Source organism: Bufo gargarizans, chromosome 6, assembly GCF_014858855.1.
Source record: "Bufo gargarizans isolate SCDJY-AF-19 chromosome 6, ASM1485885v1, whole genome shotgun sequence".
Lineage (NCBI taxonomy): Eukaryota > Metazoa > Chordata > Amphibia > Anura > Bufonidae > Bufo > Bufo gargarizans.
In genome coordinates, this window is record NC_058085.1 from 286,702,255 (window position 1) to 286,726,893 (window position 24,639).

The following is a 24,639-nucleotide window of genomic DNA, read 5'->3' on the forward strand; positions in this document are numbered from 1 at the left end:
AATAGCACCAGACCGAATAGGTCATAAAAACACCAACGAAATAGAATTAACACTTGTCACAAATTCACTATGCTAAAAATCGTTTCTCGTCGATATCTCATCTATAGATAATTAAGAGATAATATCAATAAGATCTCAGTACAGAAATGGCGAACACAGCAGAGTTCATATAAACTACCTAAAGTGACAGGATGAAGGTGACAAAGTATTGCCAATGGGTAAAAGTATTAAAACCTCTTGAAGACTACAAACTGCAACAGCAAGCAAACGAAAGCAAGAAACCAGGAACAGACAACCTTCAGGAACCTCAAGACTTAATGCTATAAAACAATAAATAGTAATAGAAACCAACTAAATACATCTCAAAAGTGTGAGTACCAACAGATGTGGCATGAATAAATTCTTACAGGCGCACAGGACTGGGTATTATTATATCATGGGTTCATAAAGGAGAGCTGCGGAGCCACTGCAAACAACAGCCAGGCAGGAGGAATCCGCGGGGGTGCAGCAACTAAAACGGCTCTTAACCGCCTCCCCGTGACGTCATCGCTTAATAGACGGTAACCGTGCACAAACCCCGCCCACACCTAAGCGCCCGCCCTCTCTAAAGCTCCAGGGAACGGGAGATGAAGCCGGAATCTCGTCCCTTCACCGCATGTATTAGGGCTGTGCCCGTGGTGGATACAATCATGGAGGAACAACACGGAGATGCCAACGTCCGCTCAGAGCCTTACCTGACGTTTCTGACGTATCCCCACGTGACTCATCCAAGTACGTCGCTCGTGGAGGAACGGCGCCATATTGTTGGAAGGCTGTGCATACGGCGGCTCGTTAGGTTCTTTGACGGGCAATACTTTCCTCATCACAATCTCATTCTCGTATAGTAAACAGCAGTTTCCCCTCCAAGTATCTGGAAGGCGCTGTTCAAAATCAGTACAGTTTCCAATACAGTCCAAACAGGCCCCACCACCGTTATATCTGCTCTGGGTTTACTTTGTGCAGCTATTCGGAAATATACCTTCCAGGAATTGCCCTTCAGGCTGCTTCTTGTAGTGCAGACTTGTGGTATCTAGAACAGACTGGTTGCTAGGGAAGTGCAGTGTGGTTGCTAGGCAATGTATCTTTGCACAAGTTTTTGTCTAAAGCCTGATGAGTTACTGGGGGAAGTTTATCAAAACTGGTGTAAACTAAAACTGGCTTAGTTGCTCCTTTCATTTTGCTAAGGGGCTCTGTAAAAGGAATGGTGGGATCTGATTGGTTGCTATGGGCAACGGCCAGTTTTCCTTTACACCAGTTTTGGTAAATCTGCCTCACGGACAGTAGGCGGAGCAGCGGCCTGGGATCAGTCACACATAGGGTTGCCGCCACAAAAAATACGGACCATCAAGAAACCTGACAATTCAGGGGAATGGCCCGGCGGTACTGCTTAGGGTACTTTCACACTAGTGTTATTCTTTTCCAGCATAGAGTTCCGTCCTAGGGGCTCTGTACCGGAAAAGAACTGATCAGTTTTATCCTAATGCATTCTTAAAGGAGAGCAATCTGTTCAGGATGTCTTCAGTTCAGACTTTTTGACTGATCAGGACAGAGATAAAACCGTAGCATGCTACGGTTTTATCTCCAGCCCAAAAAAACGGAACACTTGCCTGAATGCCGGATCAGCATTATTATTTTTTTACATAGGAATGTATTAGTGCCATATCCGGCATTCAAAATACCGGAATGCCGGATCCATCCTGCACAGACCAAACAAAATGTGAAATAAATAAATGCCGGATCCGTTTTTCCGGATGACACCAGAAAGACGGATCCGGCATTTCAATGCATTTGTAAGGGTACTTTCAAACTTGCGGCAGGACGGATCCGACAGGCTGTTCACCATGTCGGATCCGTCCTGCGGCTATTTCGCCGTGCCCACGGACCGCCGCTCCGTCCCCATTGACTATAATGGGGACGGGGGCGGAGCTCCTGCGCAGCACGGCGATGCACGGAGAAAGCCCGCCGGACTAAAATTACTGCACGTCAGGCTTTTTAGTCCGGCGGCTTTCTCCGTGCTGCGCCGGAGCTCCGCCCCCGTCCCCATTATAGTCAATGGGGACGGAGCGGCGGTCCGCGGGCACGGCGAAATAGCCGCAGGACGGATCCGACGTGGTGAACAGCCTGTCGGATCTGTCCTGCCGCAAGTGTGAAACTAGCCTAAGACGGATCAGGATCCTGATCAGTCTTACAAATGCCATGCCCAAACTGCTTGCCGGATCACTTTTCCGCAAGTGTGAAAGTACCCTTACCCGGTAGATCCAGCACCGCCATGCAGGTTCTCCTTGCCGGGCTTTGTTTACTCAGCAAGGACGTTGCCCCACATGACCACTGCAGCCAATCACTAGTCTAGTTGCAAGGACCACCCAAGCAGCAGATTGAACAGGCATGTAAATTTTTAAAAATTTGTTTTTATAAACTATCAAACAATATTTTAAAGGGGTTATCCAGCCTTTACTATGTGATGGGTTTTTCCTCAGAATAGGCCATCTCTAGCCGATCGGCTGTTCAGCTCTTTTCTCTCAGGTGGTCGGTGCTGGGCCTACACGGCCCTGTGAACCTTGTTGTGGAGGGAGCGCATTACTACAGTGCTTCTCACATTTAGAGGGGTTCTCCACTTTTGCTATATCAATGACTTATCCACAGTGTCAGTGCTGTGTTCTCTGTGCGATGGTGACAGGGAGCAGGTGTAATTACAGCTCATCCGTCCACATTTACTTCAATGGGACGGCTCCATCCTATTCACTTGAATCCAGTGACAATCTGATACTGATGACCTATCCTGAGGATAGATGATCAATATAGCAAAAGCAGAGATCCCCTTTAAGTACGAGTTCACGTCACTGTTAATTTTTCCACTCTTCTGATCCGTCAGAAGAACGGAAAAATAAAGTAAAAAACAGAACCTAAGCATCAGTTATGCACATTTGGCGTCTCTTTGAGCCATTTCCGCCATAGATCCGTTATTTTAGACGGGGAAAAAAAGTACTGGATGTGGGACCTCTTTTTTTCCATCTAATATAAGAGGTCAGCCAGTTTCATAGGTACAACTCTCCCGTTTAAAGGGAACCTATCACCTCCCAAAACCATCCCAAGCCGCCAGCAGCGTGTTTCTGATGATGCCTTTCTTCCTGAAGGCAGATGCAGCAAAAGTACTGAAAACGTTGTTTTATCCCCTGCCGGCGCGCTTCTCCACACATGCTTAAAGTCAAGGAGGCGGTTACACCACATATACCCAGAGGTCTCGCCACTATGCTTTAGAGGCTGTACAGAGGATGGTACAGTTTTACATATTTGGTGGACTTGCCCTCATGTCCAGCGGTTTTGGTCTAAAATAGGCAAACTGATTTCATCAGTACTAGGTTGCACCTATAAGCCCACCCCTTCACTATGTCTACTAGGGGATAAACCCCCTTGGGGTGACTTTCACCATTTTCAAGTTATCGCAATATATTTTGCTAGCTGCTAGAATCCATAGTGCGTCCAAATGGAAATCTGATACATTAAGTTTTCGTGCAGTTATTGATAGAGTCAATAAGATTTTGCTATATGAAAAGCTGTCAGCCATTCGCATGGATACGTATGAACCTTTTGAAAAATTGTGGGAACCTTGGGTCTCCTCCTCCTACTCTGCCAATGTACAACAAAGTATTTTGTTATGAATCTACTACGCCCTGTGAGACCTCAAACACGCGAGGCCTATAGACCACTTGAAGATGTATGGATGTAACATTTTATTCCACTCCCTTGTAATTGACCACTGTAAGATCTCCTTTGGATATTTAAGTAATTTTACTTTGTTCCTTTTGTTTTATTATATGTATGTACCAAATACCTTTATCATTGGTATCTCATGATACATTTCTGATGCTAGAAAACTTCAATAAAGCATTTGAAACATAAAGTCAAGGAGGCAGCGGCCCCCTTCCCTGCCCCTTTGCTGTGACTGACAGCCGGCAGTTCGGCTGGCTTTGCCGAACTCTCTGCATAAGCGCTGTCAGTCACAGGGAAGGGAGTTACCGTGTCTTGAAGCAAGGGGGCAGCTGCCTCTGTGACTTCAAGCATGTGTAGAGAAGCGCGCCGGGCAGGGGAAAAAAAAACGTTTTCAGTACTTTTGCTGCATCTGCCTTCAGGAAGAAAGGCATCATTAGAAACACACTGCTGGCGGCTTGGGATGGTTTTGGGAGGTGAGTTTCCCTTTAAGTGGAGAAAGGGGTTGTCTGAGATATATAAAAATCCTGGACTGGCGCTCTAAGACTCCCTGCACACATTTTTTTCTGCTGATATTCTCAGCACCTGCAAAGTGTGTGAGATTAGACAATCACGTACATATTTCGTGTTTTTTCGTCCGTGCGGAAATTGACCGGCTATGCAGATTGTTTATGCGATTTGTGGTGCCGATTTCATCCTTTTCAATGGCGAGATGTGCAAAATGGTGCATGCAGATTTGGTGTGGAAGTGGCAGATGGATCGGACTAGTGCTGGAGAACGTGGCGAGTATAATTTTAAGGCTACATGCACACGAATGTTTGTTTCTGTTCCGTTTTAGTTTTTTTGGCGGATAGGATGCGGACCCATTCATTTCAACGGGTCCACAAAAATGCAGACAGCACACAGTGTGCTGTCCACATCAGTATGTCCGTTCCGTAGCCCCGCCCCAAAAATTAGAACAGGTCCTATTCTTGTCCATTTTAGGCATTGCTACAGTGGATCTGCAAAAAAACGGATGGCATCCGTTTTTTTTGAGGACCGCAAAACACATACGGTTGTGTGCATGTAGCCTAATTTATATATTTTTTTGATTTTAGGCTATTGCAGGGCTTGTCAGAAATTGTAAATTATCTTGGACAACCCCAATGAGGATTGTCTGGAAATGCTTACACTTGACCACTGCCATAAAGTATGAACACATCTCTGGGCCTTTTCGCACCAGTTATGGAAGAAGAATCCTTGTGTTGTAGCAAGATGAAAAACTTACAAGATAAAGATGCTTTCCCTACCTATCCTGTGGCTCTGCCACAGTTTCAGAACTACAACCCTGATCATCCCCCGACAGGCTATAGCTCGCTATTACTGCCATAAGGAGACGTCTTCCCTGGACAAGCAGGATATACAGTATAGTAACTGTATACAGAGATCCTCTGTTGTTGTGGCGGAGCCGATGTGTCCATACCGGCCAATCACTGCTGTAGGATCAGATGTAAACTGGGTGAGCAACAGTATGACCATAAAAATGTGTTTAATTCACACAGTATGAGTGTAGATGGCAAATTGTGGACTTGTCATGGTTAACAGCTGGACACCAGTGATAACCACTATGACCAGAGCAGTGTGACAATTAAGCAGACTGGCCCCATTATTCAGGTATTGGAAGAGGTCATTGCTCAAAGACAATCATTGTACAGGGGTACAACTTTTTTTTTTAATGTAAATTAAAGTACAGTTCTCCATTTAGTAAAAGTATGATAGAGCAGTATGTGGTCATGGTTACCTTTCAGGATGGAATACTCCTTTAAATCTAATAAAAATACCTTACAGCAGTTTACTTTTTGGCTAAACTGCAGACATATTGAATGTATTCCTATCTCAGACATAGATGGCATATCACTCCATGCAAGCACGGCCAACCTCCATTCTCCACTCTAGGAGTTCCGGAAAAAAGCTGAGCACTGGCTCAGTTATTGCTGACAGTCCCATAGTGGTGAATAGAAAGGTGGCAGTAAATGCGCGGTGCACTCTCTCCATTCAGCACTATGGGCCTTCCAAAAATTACACTCTACTATTTTCCGAACGTCCAGGGAAGTTAATGGAGAGTGCGCCGCGCATGTGCAGTGTGCTCTCCTTCACTTCAGGGGCCCCGTTCTGGAGATAGGAGCGGGTCTCTTCCTCTGGATCAACTTTGCAAGATAACAGGCTGAACTGGATGGACGTAGAACTTTTTTCAGCCTATCTTACATCGCTGTACCCCCAACCCCTTTAAATATCTTGCCTGAAGCTAAATATGAAGTCATAAAACATCTACAATTAGTGAAACTTAACCATAGTAGATATTTATTCTACTTACAAAATTAACATTTACATTAGTAATGTACAGATATTCTCCCATAAAAAACACTGATTTACACAAATTCTCAATATTTTCCCAATTCCTGAATAGAGATCATGAACTCAGAAATTTCTATGCAGAAAGTATAGAATTCATTTGCTATTGTTCTCTTCAGAATACTTTTTATATGTCACTGCCCCTTTACCAATTATCTTATAGGTGCATTTTAACCAATGACCATGTTATTCATAGAAATAAAGTGCAGATTTTGGCCATTTGTGAATAAAACCTTGTCCAAAATTAGAAAAAAATGCTGTATTCCAAATCCAGCACCACACATGTCCAAAGGTTGTGTATAGAATTGTACCTCAGCCCCCTTAACTTCCATGAAGCGGACACCGAAAAAAACAAAACCACACATAAGCAGGTGTGCTGCTGTTTTTAGAAGGAAGCATCCCTGTTTTTCCAAGCCTCTACAAACCTTTAATTCTGCATATGTTTAATTTCCAAGTAAATATATATATATATGCTATATTAATCATTTGGGGCTAATGAAGGGAAAATGGACACCAAAACTATAGTTGACTGTCTGGAGAAACTAGCAGCATCAGATGTAGAATGGGAGAACCAACAAGAATTTAATAGTGTTTTTGTTTTTGTTTTGTTTTTTACAAAATATTCCATTGTGTATGAACAAGAAAATCCTTCTGACTTTCCTTGCAAGATGCTATAAATCTAATTTAAGTATGTACAGGTATCTACAGGTACACATGTACTCAGTGCAGGGCCCCATCCTTTAGAGCATAAAAAAAAGGTTTCAATGCGTTATCAAACTGCTAAAGAACAATGGTGTGAACAACAAAACGCTTCTCTTCAGTGATATAATCACCATCTTAATTGTCCGATGCGAGGGGAACACAAACAGTTTGACTTTTGGGGGAAGGACGCGAAATGGGGACCAGTGTGTATGACAGAAAAGCTTGCCCCCGTCAATTAGGGGAGCAATATATAAAATAACAATATATATATAATATATATACACACATATGTACATTATTATAGTCCTGTTTCTCTGCCTTTAAAAAGTTCATCATGTGCGACTTGAAGGGGCAGGCTCATTTGTTGATGTGCTCTTGGAAGAGTCTTTCGACCTATCTAATTTTGAGTCTTTGTTGGTCTCATTGCTTTTGCTGCGGACGGTACGCTCTCGTCCTCTTTCCCTGTCACGGTCTCTTGTTCTGTCACGATCTCTTTCTCGCTCACGGTCTCGATCCCTGTCTCTATCACGATCTCTACTTCGAGACCTGTCCCTACTCCTTGATCGATCTCTGCGTCTGTATGAATCTCTGTCACGGTCTCTATGCCGGTCCCGGTCTCTATCTCTATCTCTGTCACGATCTCTGTCCTTCCCTCGCTCTCTGTCTTTTTCTCTGTCACTATCTCTATCCCGATCTCGTTCTCTGTCCCGGTCTCTTCCTCTGTCCCTATCACGATCTCGGTTTCTCTCTCGATCTCTGTTCCTATCCCATTCCCTCTTATCTAAATCTTTATCACCATCTCGGTTTTTCTCCCAATCTCGATTTGATTCTCTTGTTCTTGGTCGATCAAAATCTCTGTTTCTTTCAAAATTTCTCTCTCTGTTCCAGTTTCTACCACGGTCTCTGTCCCACTGTACATCATTTTCTCTTTCCCTTCGTCTTTCATCAGATCCTTGATTTGATGCGTGTTCTGATTGCTCTGTTTCATTAGATCCCTCAAAGTTTCGAGGTCTTCCCTCAAAACCTTGACTGCGATGGTCTTTACTCTGTCTGTAACTGGTAGATGCCCAGTGATCTGGATCTTGCCTATGCTCTGTAGAATCCTGATGGGAATCTGGGCCAGCTTTGTCCCAGTTTTCACTTCTGTGTGGAGGCAAAATGGTTGGAAGCTCAAGCAAAGGACGAGGTCGCATTTGTTGAGGTTGATCTGAAAATCTAGAAGTTGCAGGACCCCGTTGTCCACTATACAGGACAGGAACAGAAAGACACTGATTGGGAAATAAAGGTGGTGAATTGTTATTAGGATCATCCAACAGATGAGGTGAAAGGCCTCTTGGTCCAGGATAGTTACCTGAACCTTGCAAGTCTTCAAATTTATTTGGATATTGTCCACGAGGAGGGAGATTTGATGGTGCAGACCCTCCAAATGATGTCTGAATCTGTGCTGCTCTAGACAGTCTAGATGGACCATCAAAATTAAATTGTTGTGCTCGTCCTCCCATAAATGGAACTGGCATGGATCCTATAGGACCATCAAATCTTGGCGGTCCATCAAACAGAGGTGCATCCCCAGTACCACCAAACCGAGAAACTTCTAATTCTAAATGTGGACTGTTTGCTCTGTCAAATCTAGGAGGTGAATGTCCTTTTTGAGTCAGAAAGGTATTAATAGATGTTCTGTCTTTAAACAGATGAGGAGGTTGATGACTGAAGTGTTCAGTCATAACAGACCCAAGTCCCTTTTGCTCAAGGTTTTCTTCAGACTGAAGGCTATTGTATACTTCTAAATTAACAGGAAAATTGTCTTCAGAAAACATGGAGGATGGTCGCAAACCAGCATTAGACATAGATGGTGGTCTCTGTTCGCTGAACAGTGGTAGAATGTCATGTTGTGGTGGCCCCAATAATGAATTATTAGGAAGCGACAAATGCCTACTATTGCCCTCCTCCCGGAAAGAGGCTGCTTGGCCCTTGTTCTGTGCAAAAAGGGATTCCCTTGGAGGTTCGAAGGGATCAGGATGATTTCTACGAGGAAAATTTCTAGATTCCAAATCCCATGCTGGCTCTTGTGCCAAAGGAAATCCAGAAAATGGGACAGTCTGAATTCGTGGTAGAATACCTTCAGGTGTTGGTAATAATACTTTGCGTGGGGCTTTAGGTATACCTATTGAACTTTCCGATGTAATAGTTACATCGTGTATGCTTTTCCAAGGTGCATCCTCTCGCTTAAAGTCTCTCTCAACTTTATCAAGGATTATTTCAGTTTGCTTAGTGATTTCCATACTAAATAGAGGTTTTGCATCTTCCTCTGTACTGGAAAATGGGTTTACTACAGGGATAGACACATTAGATTCACATAAAAATGGTTCAGGTTCTCTCTCACTTAATAGCGGTTTGCTAGGAATATCTCCAAACTCTGAACACATTATTTTTGTTGATGCCTGTCGAGGATCCCTGGCTTGTCTTGGATCTCGGCTGGTAGTAATAAGTGGTTCTGAAGTTGCACTCATGTTAGTCTTTGTTATACTAGGCTCTTGTTGGAAGAATTCATTCTTTATTAAGGAAGATTTTGGGGGAGGTGACATTAACGCATCAGATACTGAGAAATGAGCCATAGACACACCTACAGCTGCTCTTTGCTGCCTCAGAGCTTCTTCCTGTTCCTCCAGTTGTCTTTTTTGTTCCTCTATCTGCTTGTTTAGTTCTTCTAACATTTTTTGTTGTTCCAAAAGGGTAGAAGAATCAGGAACATTGCTCAAAATCTCTGCACCTACTTCCCCAGGCTTGACTTTACCAGCAGGAGTCATCTTATTAGGGAAATCTTCAACTGGAACTTTAGCTTCTTCTAAGATTGTTTCATCCTCTGGATCATAGGCCTCATCATCATATAAATTTTCACAAGGTTGTTCGGGTTCATAAGGCACTTCATTATTGTCATCAACTGCTGAAGTATCAAATGCCTTTTCCGGATTATACTCCTCTTCTGGATCATAGGGCCTATCATTATCCTCCTCTTCTAACCCTTTTTCTTTTGTCAGTTGACCAAACTGCTGCACAATGGGGTCCACAAACCCTTTCTCAACTACAAGGTCTACAGTAGAGGTGACTGTTGAATCAGAAGATACAGCAGGAGAGTTTGAGGTTTCATCAGCTTTCTTATCTGATTTTCCAAAGAGAGTTTTCAAAATGTGCTCCAGTGGAGTGGAGGTCTTTGACACTGATGCAGGCTGTTCAGATGCTGGTGGTGGAGAATTACGTGCAGAGCTGGCTGCAGATATGGTGTCCACTTTAATAGATGGCAAAGAAGGAGCAGAAGGAGCTACCCTTGGAACAGATTCTGCAAGTGGAGGGGGAGATCCTGGTGGTGTTGTACTTTGAATGACATCACTTGAGAGTGGCTGGTATTTCTGAGACTTCTTTTCTACTAGAGATGGGATAGGAGTTCTACCAAAATTTACAATATCCATCTCCTCCTGGTTTGGAGCTTTCATTCGCTTTTCTTCTACTTTATCTGGGTCACTTGGAACTGGACGCTTGTTTCTCTGGCAAATAACCAATCCAAGGATTAAGTTTGGACGTGTTGATTCAAGACCTACAAACCAAAGAAAAGGTAGATCAGAGATGCATTTTCTTATGATGCCTCTTGCATCATGCACAAACATTTTGTCCTCTTAAGAAAAGGTTGACACACATCTTATAGCATCACATGTCTATCTATGGGGCAGTAAGCAAGGTAGCAGTATTGAATATATGCAATTTATTTGCTGTTCTAGCTCCATGTCCATCATGTCTTCAGGTGCTAAGTATAAGCTTTTACAGCAGGGGTCAGCAACCTCCGGCAATCCAGCTGTTTTGAAACTACAACTCCCATTACGCATACTTGCTCTGCTTTTCTAAGAACGCTCATAAAAAGGAATTGAGCATCCTGGGAATTGTAGTTTCACAACAGCTGGAGTGCTGAAGGTTGCTGACCCCTGTTCTACAGGATACACCTCTGAAACAGAAGCCAGGTACTGTGTTCTGCCATCCTAATATGTGGGATTGCATTGTGATGCTTTTATTTTGGATTCTGGGTACAGAAGCTAGTGGGAATGTCAGAATGAAGTCAGATTTGTAGCAGAAATTTCTGCAACTGAAAATCAGTTACATACAAGTGAATGGTCTTGTTTCAACAGCAAGCAAATTGACGCCTTTCAGATGAATGGAAGGGTCCCAGAAATGTTGTCAACAAATCGGCCCTGTGTGAATATATCCTTATGAGCGAGTTGCAGCATTTCAATGCAAAGCTAAATGGCACACATTATATAATGAATAGCACCAAGAAACATACATCGACTATGTGTGGTCTGTCTAAGGCTAGATAGTGGTGGAGTCTGGGTGCTGGTATGGCTATACTATGGTTGTGTGTATAAAAAAATAAAATTAAAAAAAGTGGACTGTAATATACAGCTTTTATGATTTTATTTTCAGTCTGCTTATTGCAAATTATTGTATGTAATTAACAGCAATGCGATGAAGAGGTGGTGATATACTGTTCTTTAAATCTTCTGGTGTGAATGTGTATTTAGTAAAACTTGTACGTTTTGGGTCTAGGTTCTTCATATTTGAGGTTTTATAATCTGATGTTATGTGTGCGAGGTCTTCCAGGAAGGCTCTGATGGACAACTTCTCCAAACGTCAACAATCCCCTTGTGGATGCGGCTTATGAATGGGACATGTTTTCACTATTCTTACATGTAATGCTCAAAATTAACACTCATGTGTTTGAAAGTGGATGGATCAGCAACTCTTGAAGTTAAGCAAACAATGACAACATTTTATTTTTTAAAAAAACTTTATTTCTTTGTTTCTTGAAGAAAGACATCAAGCAGCGGCACATTCCTGTCCTGACATACTGAAGGCAGTACGGGTTTAATACTTACCTCACCCATTTTTTCTAACTGACAACAGTGTGTGGATAAAAGTGATTTCTTTTAAGCACAACTTCTTACCTGGTCCCTCAAAAGGCAACAGTTTTGATGGAATTGGGTCCTTTGCACTTAGTGGTATGAGATAAAGGTCTTTGACGTGTCGGTTGTTGTTGGCGACGACCCCGAAGCGACCACGGCTGCTAAAGTAAGAGTACAGGGAGATGTACGCCACCTCTTCCTCTTCTGTGGCAGGGTGAAAACGGATCAAGGACAGTTCCTGGAAATCAAAAGCACAATATTGGTATAATAAGCTTTCAAACAATCGTAATCTGGCATCTATGAGGCTGGATGGGTGGCAGATTATTAGACAAACATATATTAAACTCATACTGGAAGCAAATGCTAGATTTTCTGGATAATCAGATAAAATTAATTTCACTGTATAGTTTTTAAATAATGAATTGTATGCAATATTGTGTAAACATTGCTTAAAAAGAGAACATGTCATCATAAAATGACCTATTGTTTAAATCATGTTTTTATGTTAAACACTAGGAAAAGTAAAATAGTATAAAATAGTTATACTATACTAAAATATGTTAGGACTTCCTGTCTTAAAAGCAGCTCCATGACACAATGGACAGGAGCTGACCCCATTGGCTTACATGGGAGCGTTTTCTGGGCCTGCTCTGTCACCTGTGCAGAGGTCAGGAGGGAGCTGATAAGCTGTGATATCACCTATTGTTAATGGTGGATCCAGTGGTATCTATACAGAGGTGTTACTTGTCATTGTAATTCTGCCTGTGTTGATAATAGGTACTGAAAAGTTACCTGTACAGAACAGGAAATCATGACCTAATATTAGACCTAGTGGCCAGTGTGAAAATTGCAGAATATATACACTTGTTTTAAAAGAATTTTTTTTTTTTTATAAATATATATATATATACACACATATACACACACATACACACATACATATATAGTGACATGGAAAATGTAAAGACCAAAAATTCTAAAAAAATGTTTAACACAAAAAAGTCATTTAAATATTAGGCCATTTTCTGATGACAGTAAGTTGCATACTTACTTTTGACAAAGAGGACTTCAGTTTTCCCACATAATCCCACACTGTCTTTGGAGAGATTCTACCACCAATGTGAATGGTGTCTGGCAAGTCCTACACGAGACAAATATATGAATGTGAAATGCCATTGTTTGAAGGACATGGGTTACTAAAACACTATTCTATATAGACAGAAGACTGGACACCAACCTCATTCAGATACTCAACAGAACCAGAGACGGGGTACGCCTTGGTAACAAACTTGGCCACAGACTGCATGTTTATGAATCCTTTCCATATGGGACTCAGGCGAGAAAGGAAAATGGATGTATCTCCATCTTGAGGTGACCGGATATCTGGTAAACTGTAGAGATGCAACCATAAAAAAGGTCAGCAAGGCAGCTATGTGCTATCCTGAAAGATAGCTAAAGGCTAATAAGAAAGAAGTAAGCATTGTTAGGGTTTTCATCATTTCAGTTCTGGCCACCAGGAAATGTTTTTTTCAAAGCATTGTAGTTAGGGACAGCAAAAAAGCTCCTCAAATCTGTTCTTGAATGGCTTAGACCAGGGCTGGCCAACCTGCGGCTCCCCAGCTGTTGTAAAACTACAATTTCCACCATGCCCTGCTGTAGGCTGTCTGGGCATGCTGGGAGTTGTAGTTTTGCAACAGCTTGAGAGCTACAGGTTGGCCAGCCCTGGCCTAGACTGTTCCATTACAGACTAGCGCATCCTCTTCTGTCCAACCTGAACAAGCACAAAATCTCAGAATCCTAAATATCTAATCTAGAAGGAGAGCAACTGGTAAGTTACTACTCACATCCGGCTAAGTGAAATCTAGCTAATAAATGCAGCAGGCTTGGCTACAATACAACACTGCATTACAACTATCTGTAGATGGGTACATTTAGCCCGAAGATGAATGTGGGAAGATGCAGATCCTCTCAATATTATGGGTGATACGCCCTAAATCTTAAGTGTACAGTAGTTTGTAACACCTGCAAAAGCAGAATGGCTAATGTCACAATTTCCCCTTGCTGGATGAGTTAGTATAAAACTATGTGGCCTTGTACTTAAAGTATGAGCTGAGCACTTCAACGTTATCCTGGGGAAAAATTGCAAGTGCACTGTAGTCGCCAAGCTCCTTGGTCCCATTTCCAATGTTTGCATTGATTACATGGACCTTTCGCCTTCATTTCAGTGTAGGTAAGCCCTTATTCACTGGTGTATGCTGGTCCGTATTTAGCAGCTGCATTTGAAAACTCAAACAAAGTTAATTTTTTGGTTTCGGCCTTCAATTGCCAATGCAAACACCAATGTGACAGAGGCCTTAAATCTCCAGGATACTTTTAGTTTGGGTTAACCCTTGAGTGGGCTAGGATTAGTACAGATGCTAAATTGCACCCACGCTATAGGCAACAGAATGAAACCTTAGGCTACATGCACACGACCGTTCAGTTTTTTGCGGTCTGCAAACCGCAGATCCGCAAAACACGGATGGCGTCCGTGTGTGTTCCGCAATTTGCGGAACGGCACGGACAGCCTTTAATATAACTGCCTATTTTTGTCCGCAAAACGCAGACAAGAATAAGAGAGGTTATAATTTTTTTTCGGAGCCACGGAATGGAGCAATGGATGCGGACAGCACTCAAAGTGCTGTCCGGATCTTTTGCTGCCCCATTGAAGTGAATGGGTCCGCATCAGAGCCGCCAAAACAACGGCCGTGTGTATGAGGCCTTAGGCTGCATTTAGAGCGTTTTCATGAAGGACACTAGTAGTGTGTGGTGTTTTTGCTTACAACCTTTCTCCTCCAGAGGCATTTTACTGCAGATCAGAACATACTGTAATAGACACATTCTCTTTGGGAAATGTTTGCCTGTAATTGAAGCCACTCCAAATCTTAGAAAGGAAAGGTATAGAGCGAAAAACTCTTCCCATGTGACTTCAGCTTGGAGGACTTTGTTTGAACACAGCCCAAGCGCTCCACCACCTGGCATGTTGCATCTATATTAAAGGGAATCTGTCCGCATGAGCTTGGATTATTATAGTATTGAGTTAGTACTGCCTATAAGTGGGCCAGATCACTTTTTTCTTTTAATCCCCACCACAAATTGTCATTGCTCGTAGCTGCACTAAATATACACAGCCCGACAATGTATTTCAGCTTTGCAGGCTGACATCCGGGGGACCGTAGAAAAAATAAAAATAAAATAGCGCACCTAGGGCTTCAGTTAATACTTCAAGAGCATGGTGACAGACTCCCTTTAAGGATGCAAAACCTGAAGCTTCCTCAATGATCTTAACCATGTTAGGCAGAACCTCAGATGGTCATACGACAGGCAGTTAGATTGGCTTACTGTAGCTGTATTTAATTCACCACAGGGTGGATTCACACCTGGCTCAAGTTTACACAATAGGCCAAATGCTTTTACAGCAGATGGCAGGCATGCAGGTTTTCAGGTAGACTTATCTATTAAGTAAAATTATGCCAGATGTGAATCCACCTGAAGGGGCGATACCCAAAACTTTTTTTTTCCTGGAAAAAGGTAGGCAAGAACCTACAGAACTCTTCAGGGCACAGAGGTAGCAGATTTGGTCTAGACTATGCCATCTGCATATCACTTCTATAGTTATACCCTGTACACATTACTGTATGTAAGGTACTCGATCAGACCCACTGTTCTACAGGTTATATGTAATGCTCCAGTTAACTAGCCTAGCTAGGAGTAAGCCAACAGGGTCATCGATCCACAAGCAGAGGCATGTACTGTATATGTTCTGTAAGAACTTCTGGATTACGCACTTTACGTTTGGTGAAGACGATGATAAATATCGGATGTTAGACGTTGGCTTCATCAGAATTGACTTGGGGGCCATGAAGACAGGAGGAGGTGGCGGCTGTGCTGGCGGTTCCTCATCCTTAATGAGTTTAGGGCTCGCATTTGGGGCAGCAGACACTGTAGAAGCTAGGGGACGGTTGATTGCTTTTCTGGGATCTCTGCCAGATAAAGTGACTGTGGTAACAGGGTTGGAAGGGGATTGCAGAATAGGTAAAATCGGCTCAGGGTATATGGGGGAAGCACTGGGTAGAGGTACATTCTTTGGGGCTGTTTCAGGGACAGCCTCGTTGTCTTCTGCAGTGTCCATAGGTGTTTCAGGTTCTTCAGGGGGAGGAGGTGGCTCATCTACAATCTCTGGTTCTGGTTTTGTTTCAACCTTCTTTACGACAGTTGAGGAAATAGTTTTCATACGTTTGTTTGGAGGCTCGTCATCAGCTGGCATCTGACCTGCAGAGTGAAACAGAAGATTTAAAGAGGTCTTTCCTAAACTATAAAACCTGACTTAATGTAACCTTACGGGACTTAAACTCAAACATTAAATTCTTGGTCATTTTCTATATAGCTGAAGATTACCTGTACATATTTTACAGTTCAGATCAAAGAGATGGGCACGGTGCTGGCTTGTTGTATCGTTTAGCATACTGGTAAATACATCTGGCAGTACCAAACTACTCTTCTCTGGAGCTCGAGTGGTTTCTTGCTGTTCCTAAGTCAGAGACAATACACATTACAACTGAAGCTTTGAATTCAATTATTGTAATGCAAAAAGTAACAACAATATGAACCATTATCAAGCAAAACAATGCAACAAAATAAAACCTGACAAACCCTTCTAACCCCAGGCAATCAGCTACCATTACCAGGGGAAACTATGTTGCCATTATGATGTCCAAATGCAGAATAGGGTATGGTAAGAGTGGTTGTTATGGGACAAATTCTTTTAACTGATTTACATAACATTTTTGTACTTATGTGGCTTAATCTAGTTCATTTAAATTTGGTACCTACCGTATCAGTATCAGACATTGGGGGGGATTCCTCCATATCAACTGTATTCCTGGAAGAGAATTTATTTTCCCCACGAGACCTGACCTTCAGAACCACACCCTATTAGAATGAGGTAAGAGGATGAAAAAATAGCAATCAGACAACAAGCATGGTCTTCACATTCAATGATATTATCTTCAAGCTACTTTTATAGTTTTACGGCCCCTATATACACAACAGTGTGTTGTCAGCTGAACCAGCTGGTGGATTCGGCACACACGTGAATGATGTAAGGATAGAGAAGGATGGAGCAAAATGAGTATTTTCACCTGATCCTTTTTTTCTCCCGGAAGATAAGCTGCTGCCAGAAGCATCTGGTAGCGGCCTCTTTCTACTCTCCCCATATACATACACATTGTGAATGGGGTTGAGCAGTAAGTATAATTCGAAAGTAAAACACACTATGACTGGCTATGCAGTTTTGTCATTAGGAAGCCTATATTAGCATTTATAATCCTTAAAGCTGAACAAACAGGGGTATCGCAGGCTAGCAGATGCTGGTACTTTCTGAACACCAATTCATTGATACTTAAACATACTAATGCATATAGGTAAAATATTAGTTCCATAGAACCTGTCACCATGAAATGCAGTGCAATCCGCAGGCACCATGTTCTAGAGCAGAAGCAGCTGAGATGATTGATATATGTTTGTGGTGGGGGGGGGGGGGGGGGGGGGGGAATTCAGTAAAACGTATACATTTATATTGTTACTGTCATTGCTTGTCCTTCTACATCTTCGTAGTTTCTGGACAACAGATCACTGTTCACATAGCATGATTTGCTGCCCAGAATCAATGATTTAGGTATCCCCATAAACGATTATTTCCCCTGATGAAAGAACATTTTGCGATCTACAGTACCTTTACATAGGCCGATTATCTGGAACAAGCGTTCTTACTAACATTCGTTCCCGATAACTGGCCCGCCATTAAACAGGGACTGCTATCAATGATCATACCTCCCGGGTGAACAATGAAGCCAGAAAGAGCAGAGATATAAATGTGTAAATTACAGGCTTTACTGAATGTTTTCCCACAAAACTATGTATCAATCTGCTCAGCTAAGATTTATGAACTAAGATTTTGTGGTTTAAAATGAGGTTGTGAGAAAAACACACCGATTTAGATCCAGCTTCTTTCCAGGAAGAAATCTTCTTCGATACGAGGTCTTCAGGTTTTAGACGCACCAATTTATTCAATGGGATTTGCTCACGCAGGACTCGGTGGAACAGTCCCTGAATATTAAACATATTCTATATTTACATCTCTCAATGCAAAATATTGGGCATCTTCATCCTACCTAACATTTGCAGGTTTACGTGCCTCAGTCAATAAGATGACTGACAATTTCTTACTTACACAATCTATGATAAATATAGGATTCTCTATTCTACACGAGAATATGAATGGAATCCTCACTATAACATATGAGGATGCCAAACTCCAATTATAAAATTGTTCATGAGGGTGTACCTGATTTTTTGGATCTTTCAGGTTGAACATCAGGTTTCGGTACTTGCTCTTGTAGCGGTTATCTGTATCCTTAAAGAGGCTGAACATTTCTTTTTCAATGTTTATGGCAATCTTAGCAACTTCGTTCTCAGACATCACCAAGTCATCGCTGTCAGTCATCCTGTGCGGGGGGAGGGGGTTAAAAAAAAAAAAGAAGGTATTTCTTGTAATGTTTGAAGTGTTACGTATTAGGGTTAGGATATTAAACTTCAAACCTTGCAGTACTTGGAAGCTTTAAGAGTAATATAGTATCTTTACTGGGGATAATATGGTATCAAGTTTGCTAGAGAAAAAGCTCTATAACTGAAAGTCTGTTCTATGCATCTTTAGCTGAATGAAACAGTTGCAGACATTTGCATCTTGTGAGCCTACTTTAAAGTCGGAAATTGCTTAGATTTGCCAACTTTACAAGTGTTCACTCACAAATACTAATGTATTTCATTACAGAGACTGCTGAGAAACCTCACTACATTCCTTGCACTGATAGAATACCTTGACTCATCACAGACATTGAGCTCCCCATCTATAAACATTGTGGGATGTGTCTCTATAAACAATGCTAATTCTGTTTAAAATTATATAAAATCCTTGCCATTGTTACTTAGGATCTATCCTGTTCATATGTTTCCTTTAAGATTGCAGTCATTAAGTGTATTTGCCTGGAAGCTAGATCTATTTCTAAAGTTCCTTTTACACAGGCCGATGTGTCAGGCAAATATCAGGAACGACCCTGATGTTCCCGATAATTGCTTGATTGTCAGCAAAAATGAGCGCTGCGATTTATTGTCCGCAGAGATTGCTATTTACATCAAAAGGTCATCCTCCATAATTGACCCGATTATCGGTCTGTGTAAAAGGACCTCAAGTCTAGTGAAGATTACAAAACCTTCTCCCACACCTTTTTAAAAGAATTTCCTTCAACGACCTCCGAATGTTCTGTCGTATCTGTACATTAGGACCCTGTTGTGAGGAGCTGGGTGTTGGTTTGGCAGACACTTTTGATGTTGGTGCTGAGTTTGCAGTAGAACTAGAGCTGGAGGTTGCATTGGAAGGAGAAGCAGGTGGCTTTTTAGGCAAGGAATTGGAGGTAGTCATCTTCTCAGTGGCTCCTGAAGAAGATGATGGTTGAGTCTTTTTTGGAATTGGTGGCAATTTACTAATAGCAGAAAAAATGGAGCTAGCACTGGGTTTGGGTTTGATAGACATCAGGTTCTTGCTGCTTGTTGTAACTGGCGTAGATGACTGTTTGATGGGGGCTAATGGTGGAGAGATCTTCTTTAACATTGGAATTCTTGGTAGAGCAGATATTGGCTTCATCATCCCAATAGATGTAGGGGATGGAGGTGGTTTTTTAACAGGCGGTGTCGGGGTCTCCACCTTCTTTTCTGGTTCTTCGACTTTCTCTGCTGCTGAAAGTGAAAATAAAAATTAATATTAAAAATAGAAGCAATACAAAAAAGTGGAGTCCGGTTAGGCTGATGTTTATGTGGCACAAGTTAGAGTGCAAAAAATGTGAGGTCTTGTCAGGTAATACACAGTACATGGTTATGACCCCTTCCGAAAAGCAAGAGGGTTAGATCGTTGGTAGTTAAATTTCACCCGACAATTTTTGTGTTGTTGAAATCATTCATTTTGATCAACTAATGTGTATGGGTACCTCAAGATCTATTTAATCAGCCCAGTCAAACTCTGGTACAAATTTGACCAAAAGGGAAAGGAAATAATAAGTGGTAAATCAGTATTATGCACACATTAATTTCATAAACCAACAACTAACTTAGAGATATAGAAATCTCAGAGTCACACCAGAGGAGAGCAGCAATTTCCGCTAGCATTTCTGCCCAGGGATCCTCCCTGTGATCTGTCATGAGGATAGTGAAGGGCATACAAAAGGGGTATTCTATAATATATACACACACACATCACAATAAATGTGTGATAGGCAATCTTAGGGCAGTACAGAAATCTGGTGTCCTCATTTGTGCCTTATATTCCAGGCACAGTGCGGAGAAGGTATAAGGGAGAGTTGCCCGATTACTTGGATACTTATTAAAAATTTACAAGAGATTTACTGTAGTTGCTCACAGAACTACAAGCAGCTAGAGACTACTGTTTGTTATCCCAGTGAGCACCGAGCAGCACTTCTGACCTCAATTATTTAGACCATTCCTCAGTTTATCATGTAAACCTACATGACAAAGCTCTAAAATTACACCAAAAAGGCTTTTTGAACACTTAAATGGAGTGGTCCGGGTTCAGAGGGGAATCTGGACAAAATCCACATTTTCAACCAGACATGCCGCTGGTCAAGAGCATTGGAGCATTTCATACTCTGATGTTCTCCTTTGTCCAGTGCTCAATCACGCAGGGCAAAGGCATTTTCTGGAGATCCGGTGACGTACATGGTTAAAGCTAGGCGGAGGCTTCCACCTAGCAGTGAGCCCGGTGACATCGCTGGCACTAATGGGCGGGCTTTAGCACTGCCCTAGCCTGTAAAATGGTTAGGGCATCTCTAAAGCCCGCCCATCAGAACCTGTGAAAAATGTAAACAAAAAAGTCCTTGTATAGCACAGGGCAGGGGAGAGCATTGGACATTAAATGCTCCGATACTCATGTCCGGGGGGCTGCCTAGGTGAAAATGGGGGATATGTCCGGGTTTAGCTCTGAACCCCGACAACCCCTTTAAAGTAATACTTCCATCAGAATTTTTATTTTTTTACGCAATAGCCATAGAAAACTCTTGGGTAATCATGATAATCGTAGTTGTTGAATTAAAGGGTCATTTAGATTTAGTTGATACAATTCGAACGCTAGCAATTCATGGTGGACGATAATTGTGTACTGCAAATGTATGTAGTGACTGAACGATTTTTACTAAACAAGCTTGTTCAAAGCTGGCAAAATTGTTCACAAGCAAACTATTGTAGTTAATGAATTCTGGTAATGTAAATGTGCATTGTGTGACCTTTCACCTAAAGGCACGATGACTAGACTTGTCTGTACAGTCAACAATCGTTTCAGTATACGATCAAATATGGACAAATGTGTATATGATACTGCCTGCATGTAAATGCTTGTCATCATCATTGGTGTAGTGTTGGTAGGCCACTTGTGTCATTAATCAACTAAACAATCTACTATAATATCTAAATGAGCCATTAGGATAACAGTATGAATTTTTAATTTTTTTATAGGCCTAGGTAAAGATGCCCACAGAAGAGCGTTGCATCGATTAGTGTCATGTATGATACTGTAATTGAGTCACTAATGGAGGCCTCTCTGTGGCTACAGTAACTGAAAACGTTAAGCAAGACTGCTTGCTGTACTAGAAGTCCAAACAAGGAGGACATTAAGGAATCTGAACAGGAAGTGGAATACATGGACTGAAACTATATCCAGAAACCATCACACATAGAATATTCTCATGTAGGCCAAAATTTGCTATCAATAATCACTTTAAAATGGCAGCACAGGAACACAAAAATGTGGTTGCCTTCTTCCAAAATCTATGCTACACCTATCCATGGGTCTTATAGGATATTGCAGTGCAAACAGGGCACTGTTTCTGGAGAAAAAAGATCTGTTCCTGCATAACCTCTCAAACACTATCTGACTTCTCCACAGTGCAGCATTTACAAACTGGAACCTTTTCAGAAGGATTACCTCCATTTTTACAAGCTCCCTGCTTGAGTTGAGATAGGTGTGATGTTACCTGTTAAAGTCAGCTAAATAGCTTACTACCTCCCTACTATACGCATGCCTTGGGTAAAACATTATGTAGTATTTCAATGCTGCTGCTAATGATACACTTAAAAGGAATTGTGCCATCAGAAATCCACACCCCCCTGTTGATCATCTGATTGCTGGGGGTCCTGCACCTGAAGCCCTGCAGGATGTTTCCACTGCAGAGAAATGTTATTTCACGAGACTTGTTCAAATGAGAGGCCAACAGTTTTATACACTGCAGTGAAGTGCCGTCCAACGCATTTGTTTTCTGCTGTCTGAAGTGGTTGAGGTACGCCCAATCTGGTGCTCCTTCACCCTTTATGATGCCCAATCAAAATAAAGTAGCCTCGTTTCTTCTATAAACAATACCCTGTTCTGATGTTTCCTTCAGATGGTGAGGTCTTGTATTGTTGACAACAATGTCTACAGAGCTGGTATCTAGTCACTTATAGCTATAAAAGTAGTATACAGTCATGGCTGCAAGTGTTGGCACCCTGGAAGTTTTTCCAGAAAATGAAATATTCCTCCCAGAATATTATCGCAATTACATGTTTATTTCCTTTATAATTTCATGCAAAACTCAAAAAATGGGCTTTGCAAATTTACTGGCACCTCAACCTAATATTTGGTTGCACACCCTTTGGAAGAAATAACTGAAATCAAAATCGCTTCTTATAACCATCAACAAGCTTCTTAAAACCTCTCAAATTGAATTTTTGACCACTCTTCTTTTGCAAACTGCTCCAGGGTGCAGTCTCGCAACAGATCTCTCCACAGGTGCTCAATAGGGTTTTGATCCAGACTCACTGATGGCCACTTCAGAACTCTCCAGCGCTTTGTTCCCATCCGTTACAGGGCGATTCTTAAAGTATGTTTGGGGTCATTCTCCTGCTGGAACACCCATGACTTAGGACGCAAACCCAGCTTTCTGACACTGGGCCATACATTGCAACCCAAAATTCTTTGGTAATCTTCAGATTTCATGATGCCTTGCACAGTCAAGGCACCCAGTGTCAGAGGCAGCGAAACAACCCCAAAACATCTTTAACCCTACACCATATTTGACTGTAGGTAGTGTTCTTTTCTTTGAAGGCCTTATTTCGTTTTTGGTAAACAGTAGAATGATGTGCTTTACAAAAAAAAAAAAATCTTTATCTTGGTCTCATCTGTCCACAAGACATTTTCCCAGAAGGATAGGCTTACTCAAGTACATTTTGGCAAACTGCAGTCTAGCTTTTTTTTTTTTATGTCTCCGTGTCAGCAATGGGGTCCTCCTGGGGCTCCTGCCATAGCGTTTTATTTTATTCAAATACTGACAAATAGTTTGTGCTGACACTGATGCAGCCTGAGCATGCAGGACAGCTAGAATTTCTTTGGAACTTGATTGGGGCTGCTTATTCCCCATCCGAACTATCCAACGTTGCAACCGTTTATCAGTTTATCTCTTCGGTCCACATCCAGGGAGATTAGCTACAGTGCCATGGGTTGTAAACTTCTTGATTATGTTGCGCACCATGGACAAAGGAACATCAAGATCTCTAGAGTAACCTTGAGATTGATATTTTTTCACAAATTTGGTTCTCCAGTCCTCAGACAGTTCTTGTCTCCTCTTTCTGTTATCCATGCTTAGTGTGACACACACGACAAAGATTGAGTCACCTCCCCTTTTTATCTGGTTTCAGGTGTTTTTATTTTTTTATATATTTCCCACACCTGTTACTTGCCACAGGCATGTTTGAACCCAGCATCACATGCTTGAAACAAAGGTTGTTTACCCAAAATTTTGAAAAGGTGGCAACAATTTTGTCCAGCCCATTTTTTTTTTTTTGAGTTGTATGAAATTATGTCCTTTTTTCCTCAGGTTTTTTTAGGTGTTCTTCCAATACACACAAAGGAAATAAAAAGGTATATAAGTAAACATGTGTAATTGCAATACTTTTCTTGGAGAAATACTTCATTTTCTGGAAACATTTCAGGGGTGCCAACACTTACAGCCACGACTATTTGCCAATAAAGCAAAACCAAAAAAATAATTCTGTAGTAGGAAGATTATATTTAATACAAATAATATACAAGACTTTATTGTAACCTATAATAAAAATCTGTTTAATACCCTGCAAGTTAATAGTGCATCTATGGAAAACCAGGTCCACAATGATGGCACCAGGCATTCCACTTTCAAAGCACAGGAATACTTTGGGTACGGGGACGGCTTAGCTTGGCACAAAACAATCCACCATTTCCTCTCTATTCAGAAAGTACAGGTGCTATAAGCAGCACAAGCAATAGCCAATTACGCAATCAATCCTAAATAGAAGGCACATGGAGGTACAGTATATGCATGATGAGCATGAGGCCTTAAAGGTGTAGATCGAAGAATTACTACACAGTTGAGTCATATTATTCTGATCATCAGCCAATATCCAGAGTAACCACCGTGTGCAGCATGGAGAGCAGCTAGATGGGCTGGGAGTGATTCAGTAAGGTCCTGGTAGGTTGTCAAAGGTACTGTATCTGGAGCCATACTGAATGCAGTGCATCCCAGCTGCTGGAGGGTACTAAGTGTGTGGTTGATAAAAATCTATTTAACTTTGCTGGTACTGTACAATGCTGTGAATTTGCTACACAAAAATCTACAATGGGAAATCTGCAGCATTTTAGTTAAATGTGGGTATAAGTCTAAGGCCTCTTGCACACGAA

General features: G+C 41.7%; 1 protein-coding gene across 9 annotated transcripts in view; it reads right to left on the reverse strand.

Moving 5' to 3' along the window:
• Nucleotides 1-6,064: 6,064 nt before the first annotated feature.
• The window catches only part of DIDO1 (death inducer-obliterator 1), a 61,110-nt gene continuing 42,535 nt past the window's right edge, over nucleotides 6,065-24,639 (reverse strand). For 8 of the 9 annotated variants that reach the window (XM_044299792.1, XM_044299789.1, XM_044299785.1 and 5 more), the window contains 10 exons: nucleotides 19,112-19,622; nucleotides 18,175-18,334; nucleotides 17,820-17,936; nucleotides 16,662-16,760; nucleotides 16,227-16,359; nucleotides 15,617-16,100; nucleotides 13,027-13,180; nucleotides 12,841-12,930; nucleotides 11,832-12,027; nucleotides 6,065-10,432 (listed from right to left, as the gene is read on the reverse strand). In XM_044299792.1, coding sequence (XP_044155727.1) covers nucleotides 7,173-10,432; nucleotides 11,832-12,027; nucleotides 12,841-12,930; nucleotides 13,027-13,180; nucleotides 15,617-16,100; nucleotides 16,227-16,359; nucleotides 16,662-16,760; nucleotides 17,820-17,936; nucleotides 18,175-18,334; nucleotides 19,112-19,622 — 5,204 coding nt within the window. In that variant the 3' untranslated portion in view covers nucleotides 6,065-7,172. The remainder of the gene's footprint in view (nucleotides 10,433-11,831; nucleotides 12,028-12,840; nucleotides 12,931-13,026; nucleotides 13,181-15,616; nucleotides 16,101-16,226; nucleotides 16,360-16,661; nucleotides 16,761-17,819; nucleotides 17,937-18,174; nucleotides 18,335-19,111; nucleotides 19,623-24,639) is intronic. The other variant, XM_044299787.1, reaches the window with a different exon arrangement.